The sequence below is a fragment of the Mesoplodon densirostris genome, chromosome 6 (assembly GCF_025265405.1).
Source record: "Mesoplodon densirostris isolate mMesDen1 chromosome 6, mMesDen1 primary haplotype, whole genome shotgun sequence".
Classification (NCBI taxonomy): Eukaryota; Metazoa; Chordata; class Mammalia; order Artiodactyla; family Ziphiidae; genus Mesoplodon; species Mesoplodon densirostris.
In genome coordinates, this window is record NC_082666.1 from 75,781,856 (window position 1) to 75,790,829 (window position 8,974).

Sequence of the window (8,974 nt, forward strand, 5' to 3'; positions counted from 1 at the left end):
TGATTCCCCTTGAAGTATCTGTTGGCGCAGACCCTTTTCTTTCCATGCTCATTACGCCAGCCTAATCCCAGACATCACCTCACATCGGAATGACTGCAACTGCCTCCTTACCCATCTCGTGGAGCCCCCTCCAACCCACTCTTCGCACTATACCAGCTTCATCTGTCAATCACCTCCCTGTCCTTCAGGCCTGGCTGAAGCCTCACCCCCTCACCCTCTAGGGCTGCTACTCCTTCCTTCCCCTCTGAGTTATGTCAACATTTCATTCCTGCCCTTAACCCTCACCTGGCCATGCAACCAAACACCATCTCTTGTGTTCACTTATGTGAATCTGCTCACTCCAGCTGAATTCAGGGGGCATAAACTTGTTGTTTTGGGAGTTTGGGGTTTTTTTTTTTTCTCATAATGCCTAGAGAAAATCATAGGCAATCAAAAAATTCATGTGAGTTGAATGAAATTATTGGGTAGAGAACAAGATACAATAAGCAAATTGGAGACATATACATACTACTATATATAAAATAGATAACTAATAATAACCTATTGCAGAACATAAGGAACTCTACTCAATACTCTCTAATGGCCTATATGGGAAAAGAATCCAAAAAAGGGTGGATATATGTATATGTATAACTGATTCACTTTGCTGTACAGCAGAAACTAACACAACATTGTAAATCAACTATATTCCAATAAAGATTAATTTTTAAAAATAGGCAAATTGGATACCCCTTCTAAAGGGATACTGTGAGAACAGGTAGTTATTTAGAATGAAAGAGTAAAATACCAGTAGGTAAAGCAAACCAGAGGCAATCCTGTTCCCATAGAGAACAGATGGCCAGCATTGCCTTGAAACAACATTTATGGTAAATAGCAGGATAAAGTGCATTTTTAGTGGACTTTGAACCCAAGTTTTTCTACTAGCAAAAGGAAAAGGGGATGGTCATTCTGGTGTAAATTACTGCATGAGGACTAGCACCCCTTAGGCAACTCTAGTTTGCCTCCCTAACTACCCAGGGCCTCAGGTGGGTAACTTCTTGATGAGACCCCAAGTTCTCCTGAGTGTTCAGAGTACACAGCAGAGAACTGACTACCGAGAACTCAAACAGATCCAACAAAGAAGATGTCTGCTGTGTGCTGAGTATTGCCCTGGGTAGCAATAAGGCAAAGCAGAGATTTGGGGAGAAACATTTCTATCCATGGCCATTCTTCCCAGTTTGTCTAATTTGAGGTATGGTATAATAGAGGAACTACATCTCCCCGTTCAACAGGGGAGAATCAGCCCAACCATTCAGTTTTACCAAGCCCCAAATATCCCCATAAGGATTTTACATTTGGTAGTGTATATATTGTACAACTACTTTAATCCCTAAAGAATGACTTCAGAGGTCATACAGGGATCTGGGAGAGAAGCTGAATAGGAAGAGGTAAGAGACATTGAAGAGAAGGGGTCAAGATTCTAAAAAAGTTTTAAAAGAATGATAAAACCAGGCGGGGGTGTGAATGTGAGGAAATGAGAACTTGCGGGGCCACTGGCAGGAGTGTAAATAGGTAGAACTTTTCTGGGAAACAACTCGGCCATGTGTAGCAAAAGCTTGAAAAATGTTTCTTTCCTTTAAGCAAGCAATTCCACTTCTAGAAATTTTAAGGGAGTATTTGCACTAACACATAAAGATATATGCATAAAACTGTTCATCAAGCTCTGTACATTATTATAAAAAATTAGAAACTATCTTAAGGCCCAAGCATAGTGAATTAATTCAATAAATCACTGTATATCTAATCAACACAACTTTATACAGCCTATGTAAATTATAATGTAGCTCTACATGGATGAACATGGAGAGTTCATATTTTTAAATTTAAAAAATAGAGCATAAAACATGTGCAATGTGATCTCATTTTTCTAAAAATGGAAAGATGTACATCCAAATATTAAGAGCTATAACTTATGGGTAATAGAAATTTTTGCTTGCTGTACTTTCCTACTTTTAATGATGAACATGGATGAAAGAATAGAATGTGGATGAAACACTGGTTCTGCCATTGCCATTTCTGCTTTTCTAATCCTGCATCTGATCTAAACACAGTGGGACATAATATAATGGTCTTATACCCTAGGCCAACCTTGCCAGTTTGTTTGATTTCACCGCACCCTGCATACAGATACCTTCCTATATACTTTCAGAGGTATCATTCTGTTTTTATTCTGCGTACCCCCAAGTTGTCAATATAGCAAACTATACTACTAAAGTGCAAACTCTAGAAGCACAGGGACCACACTTAACCACAACTGCATAAACTCTATTGTAATTTCCTAGAGCCTAGAGAACCTTTATAGCTGCTGATTGGTAATAAATTAGACTGAACATTCGTGGGAAAAGGAATAGCACATTCCTGTTGCTTTAGCCACTGATTATTGACCAAAACATGAATAAGCACCTGGTGTTTACCACTGAAAAGAACTAAGCATTCTTTTTTCTTAGCTTCCTCCAGCAAGAAGTCTGAGTAGTCACATCCCTGTCTGTTACAGAGGATGGAAGGTTGAGGTGTTTTTAACATCATCTCATTCCATCACTAGCTCTGTGTGGGGAGTGGAGATGTGAGACCTGGTCCCCTGAGCTCTTCCTCTCTCCCTAGGTAACCACATGACATAATTATATTTTCTTTGCCATGTAGAAGTAAACACTGACTTTACATATACATGTGAAATTGTCAGAGCTCAAAGAACTCCAATTGAAAAGCTCACCCTGGCAGAAGGGTCTTTCAATTGTACTAGATGCCTGAAGTTCAAGTGGAGCTTTTCCAAGAATCCAAAAATAAAATGATTCTGAATGTGAAAGACCAAAATCCTGAGTTCAGTTGCCTGAAGCCTCTTCTCGTGGTTTTTGGTCTAGAACACGTCCGACGAATGAAGCAATTTCTGAAAGCAACCACACCCTGCTCTGCCATCACTACTAAAGAATAGCACTGTTTCACTGCAGACGTGCATTTAGACATATGAATACATATATTTTATGCTTGCATCATTTTTGCAGACAAAATTAGCAAACACTTCTCAGGCACAGCTCAGTGCCTTCTTCTTGTTCTGGTCTTTATGCTGAAAATTATTGGGATTGTTCTTTTTTTATTGAAGTATACTTGATTTACAATGTCATGTTATGATCTCATTACATTGTCAATGTCAATGTCACTTTGTACAGCAAAGTGATTCCGTTTTATATATATGTGTGTGTGTATATATATATATGTGTGTATATATATATATATATATACTTTTTCAGATTCTTTTCCCTTGTAGGTTATTACAAAAAATGGAGTATAGTTCCCTGTGCTATACAGTAGGTCTTTGTCAGTTATCTACTTTGTATATAGTAGTGTGTATATGTTAATCCCAACCCCCTAAATTATTCCTCCCCACCTTTCCCCTTTGGTAACCATAAGTTTATTTTCTATGTCTGTGGGTCTATCTCTGTTTTGTACACAAGTTCATTTGTATCTTTTTTTCTAAGATTATTGGGATTGTTCTTAAATGCAATCTGTCTTCTTGGACCCTTGTTTTTATCTTACACAAGATCACTCTCTAATGATAATTATTATGCATCACATTTTGTTCCTTTTCTACAATGAGGAAATGAAGTTATGTAAAGTTCTCAACATAATACTAGGCACATAGTAAGTAGTCAATAAATATTACTTACTTTATGATTATTTTAAAATAAAACTGGACTTCCCTGGTGATCCAGTGGTTAAGACTCCATGCTTCCACTGCAGGGGATGCAGGTTCCATCCCTGGTTAGGGAACTAAGATCCCACATGCTACTCAGTGCAGCATAAAAATTTAAAAACTAAATAAATATAACAAAGCTGAGACAGTAGCATGGTGTATAGTGGTTTAGGGAGAGGATTCTGGAGCAAGGCTGCCTGCATTTGAATTCCAGCTCTGGCCTTAGCTGTTTGTGACTTTGGACAATTTTCGTAAGTCATTGGTGCCCAGTTTTCCCATCTGTAAAATGGAGATAGTAATTGTTCCTACATCACAGGGGTGAATGAGTTACGATATGCATAGACCCATACCTGCCATACAGTAAGAATTATACAAGCATAAGTCATTATTATTTACTCCTTTCCATCCTTAAGGTCCAGAGGATCATGAATATTTTTTCTACAATGTGCATTTTTCCTCTCTTTACCCAAGGTCCTTACATTACTTTAATATTTGATCTAGATCTATATCCTGTGTTTTTTTTTGTTTTGTTTTGTTTTGCGGTACGCAGGCCTCTCACTGTTGTGGCCTCTCCCATTGCGGAGCACAGGCTCCGGACGCACAGGCTCAGCGGCCATGGCTCACGGGCCTAGCCGCTCTGTGGCATGTGGGATCTTCCCAGACCGGGGCACGAACTCGTGTCCCCTGCATCGGCAGGCGGACTCTCAACCACTGCACCACCAGGGAAGCCCCCCACAAACATTTTTTAATGATAGTTTGTATCATTCAGGGTAGAAAGGTGAAAAAATATGAACCCATGCTGAATGTACTGATGGCCCTATTTCAACGTTGCCTTACTTTTGTAAGTTGATCTATTTTAAAAAACGAATAGTACATAGGTATGCAAGGGAAAATATTTTCTTTTCCAACTTCAAAATTGCAAAACATCACACTTAGTTTGTTTACATGTTAAACACTGATCAGAACAATTTGCAATGCTGCTACTGAAATGTTTGTTTTTTTAATTAATTACTTACTTGCTTTTAAAGGAAATTCTTAAGAAATGTGGATCAAAATAGCACATGCCCAATTAAGAGCACAGTCTTTGGAGCAGTTTGTAACCCCAGCTCTGCCTCTGATGTTTGCATGGCCTTGAACAAATTACATGGCCTGTGCAACTACATCTCCAAGCTTCATTTTCTTCTTCTGTATGAGACGTCAGGTGAGCCTCATAGGGTTTTTCTAAGAATCTAACAATATAGGGCCTCCCTGGTGGCGCAGTGGTTGAGAGTCCGCCTGCCGATGCAGGGGACATGGGTTCGTGCCCCGGTCTGGGAAGATCCCACATGCCGCAGAGCGGCTGGGCCCGTGAGCCATGGCCGTTGAGCCTGTGCGTCCGGAGCCTGTGCTCCGCAACGGGAGAGGCCACAACAGTGAGAGGCCCACATACCGCAAAAAAAAAAAAAAAAAAAAAAGAATCTAACAATATAATCCATTAAGCACATAACGCAGTGTCTGGGACATAGTAAATGATCAATAAATGGTGCATTTTAATATTATGTTAATACTAGGTATGCCCTTATTAATCCATTCCTTTGAACAATAATTTCTGCCAAGCTCCTCTGCATAACTCTCTACCAAGTACACAAAATGCTTCCAAAGGGAAAATAGAACCCCCTAAATAGGAATATCCAATCCTTATTTTTGCCTGAGGATTAGGGAAGCTTTTAAATTTTATTTAACTTGAGTGGGGCCTTTCTTGGTCAGACTGCATCATGCATTCTGTTCCACTGGGTTTGTCTGGTATACTCAGCACAGAGATGGAAGACATATGAGCAAGAACATCAACCTCAAGGGCACTCCAACCTGCTACTGGCATCATTGTTCCCAGCCCAAACTGGTCTCTGCACAGGAAGTTCTCCAGCTTCAGCTTTCCTTCCTACATTTCTTTCTTAGAATCTTCAAGTTGGTGGCAATGGAGATGATGACGACAATGATGAAGCTGATAGTAATGTGGATGAAGCCAGCTAGCATTTATTTAACATTTATTCTGAGCCAGGCACTATAAGCACTTTGTATATATTATTTCACTTAATCCTCTCAACAGTCATACAAGGTAGGTATTGATATGATGAATATCCCCATTCAACATATAAAAACTCAAAGTTTAGAGAGGTTAAATAGCATGCCCAGTGTCACACAGTTAGTCTGGTGCAGAGAGCCAATTGGTAAGCAGATGGGATTCCAGCCAGGGCTTTTATTCTTTTTTTTTTTTTTTAGAATCTTTGTTTTTATTTCAGTTTTGATTATCTTGTTTCGTTGGATTAATAGACTAGTATTTGTCATGGTTACACAGGTATTATTAGTTTTTTAAATTAATTTTTACTGGAGTATAGTTGCTTTACAATGTTGTGTTAGTTTCTACTGTACAGCAAAATGAATCAGCCATACATATACATATATGCCCTCCCTTTTGGACTTCCTTCCCATCCAGGTCACCACAGAGCATTGAGTAGAGTTCCCTGTGCTATACAGTATGTTCTCATTAGTTATCTATTTTATACATAGTATCAACAGTGTATATGTGTCAATCCCAATCTCCCAATTCCTCCCACCCTCCCACTTACCCCTCAGTATCCATACATTTGTTCTCCCTGTGTCTCTATTTCTGCTTTGCAAATAGGATCATCTATACCATTTTAAGTAAGCCAGAAAGGGCCTTTATTCTGAACCCCCAGGCTACACCAACCCCACTGCTGCTTTCAAGACTGCCTTATAGGGATTAGTGCAGGTCCTACTGCTCTCCTCAGACTAATTCCACCGAACCCCAAGTCTCTAACGTATTTCTGTCAGAGTCATACCACCTGACCTGAAGTTCACAGAGACAGAAGAGCAGCAGCTAGGACAAGTGGTACATCCATCAGAAACTTCAGTTTGATTTCCCTCAGCCCCCAAACGAACTGCCCCTCCTGCATGGCAACAGGCACGAAACCCGATGCAGAAAAAAATCCCCATAGGGAAATCCCTGATATACTTTATGCCTTTTGACTACTACCTTTCAGCCTCCAACATTAATACACAGTACACAATAACAATTAAACTCATTTTAAAGATGAAGAAATAGTAAAGTAAGAGAAATGGTTTGCTCACAGCTACACAACAGGTGGAAATAAAATGGCCAGTAAAGCTCAATATGCCCTCTGCAAGACCTTACCACCTTATTATTCCAGGCTTCTAATTCCCCGTGGCTGAAACCTCTTCACAGTCTAGCAGCACAAAAATGGACTGTGGAACTAGCCTTTCACAGGCTCAGCTAAAAGAAGACTAACTAATCCTAGAGCAATGAGGGCAGTAAAATAATAAGTTGACCCTTCAGGATGAATTTCATATTATCTTTTAACCAGACAGCCTAGATTTCTCAGGGCACGACAAAAATGTCTCCAAACACTTGTCAGCAGTTTTCAGTGGAGGAAAAACTGCAGTTAAAGCACCTTTAGTGGGAGCTTTGAGCAGTAGATGTGCTTGCATTTAGTTTGTGCAATTTTCATTATGAATTGGATGGTGGGTTGGATCTATGTCTTTAGTTCTTTGCTGGAGTGCTAGAAATCTAAAAATGTCAGCCACAGGCCATTCCTTTTTTATTTAAACGGAGAACTTAAAAAAATCACTTTTTCGGGCTTCCCTGGTGGCGCAGTGGTTGAGAGTCCGCCTGCCGATGCAGGGGACACGGGTTCGTGCCCCGGTCCGGGAAGATCCCACTTGCCGCGGAGCGGCTGGGCCCGTGAGCCATGGCCGCTGAGCCTGCGCGTCCGGAGCCTGTGCTCCGCAACGGGAGAGGCCACAACAGTGAGAGGCCCGCGTACCACAAAAAAAATAAGTAAGTAAAAAATAAAAATCACTTTTTCCACTTCATGCCTCCTTTGGACCAGAGAATAAAAATAGCGATGTCAGTAGGAGCCAATTTTTTTTCTGGAAAAATAAAACGAGAGGGGAAAGCGTCCTCCTTAGAACAACCAAAGTCTTGAAGCAGCTGCCTCAAAGCAAAACTCTCCTCATTTCAACCACTTCTCTCACCCCTTCTCGGAGCAGCCTCAAAGCATGGCGCAGTTTATGAGAAACTCCGTGGCGTGCCCAGCACTGCTAACCGGGCGTCCTTCCCACTACCAGGGCCCGGCCACCTGTCAACCCCGAGGGCGGCGCGGGCGAGGCGGGGCTGGGGACGTGGCTCCGGGAAGAGGCACTGGTGACAGGACCATCAGGAGGACTGGGATTCTCGGGGAGGAGCTGGCTGAGCCCAGCCCTCGGGCCATCCCGCGCTCAACGGCCCCATCGCAGCCGCCTCAGGGCCCCGGGCCCCCTGCCGTGTCTCGGGTGCCACCACCACCCCCGCGGACTCCCTGGGACTCTGCGGGCGGCAACCTCCACCCCCACCCCTCGGAGCGGCCCAGGCGCCGCACTCCACCAGCTGAGGCGGTGCGGCCGCGAGTCCGCCGCGGGGCGCCTCTTACCTGTTGATCTTGAGCGCGAACGCGCGGCGCTCTGCGCTCGGCAGCGTGGCCATGGCGCGCCGGCGGCTCTTCGGCCTCTAGGGTCTCGGGAGGCGCCCAGCGGGGGCCCGGCGCGCCTCAGGGCTGCAGCAGCACGTGCCGAGCGGGACTCGAGCCTCATCTGTCAGTCGCAGCTGGAAACTTCCGCATTTCCACCTTAAGCGCTGAAATCACCCCGGGGGAGGGCCCAACCTCAGAGCTGCGGCGGCCAGCCCTGCCACCCGGCGCCCGGCCCGGCGCGCAGGGAGCTGCGCGCGAGGAGGGTGTGGACCCACCGCGGAATTGCCCTCCGGATGCTCGGACCGCCGGCGCGCTTCTTCCCGGGGCCCTGACCTCAGGCAGAAAGGAGCTCGGGCGGATGACCCGGCGACCACTGAGCGAGGCCGGAAACTCCATCTGCCCGAAGCTGCGAGGCGGCCAAGGGCCTGTGGGCAAGAGCTGGGAACGCGCGCCTTCCGCCCGCCCCTCACAGCTGGCGAGGTCGGGAAAGCAACCCTGGAATTCTTTGCGCTAGGCCTTGTTAAGTGTTCGCACCATGCCCTGGAGCAGGCAGCTTAAATTTAACAAGAAGAAGAAGAAAAAAAAACGTTGGTGGAAATTTCAGGAGACATACCAACTTTCGCAAACGGTATGTCCGTCATCCTTATTGGGGTGACTTTAAATAAATACAACGAGTCCATGCAAGGAATAAACAATTTTTTAAAACCTGGAGATAAATGCT

The 8,974-nt window shown here is 43.7% G+C and overlaps 1 protein-coding gene across 1 annotated transcript in view; it reads right to left on the reverse strand.

The window, feature by feature from the left end:
- DOCK8 (dedicator of cytokinesis 8) overlaps positions 1 to 8,638 on the reverse strand; it is a 231,738-nt gene extending 223,100 nt beyond the window's left edge. Inside the window, exon 1 of the mRNA XM_060102256.1 lies at positions 8,215 to 8,638. Coding sequence (XP_059958239.1) covers positions 8,215 to 8,267 — 53 coding nt within the window. The 5' untranslated portion in view covers positions 8,268 to 8,638. The remainder of the gene's footprint in view (positions 1 to 8,214) is intronic.
- Between the last annotated feature and the right edge of the window lie 336 nt (positions 8,639 to 8,974).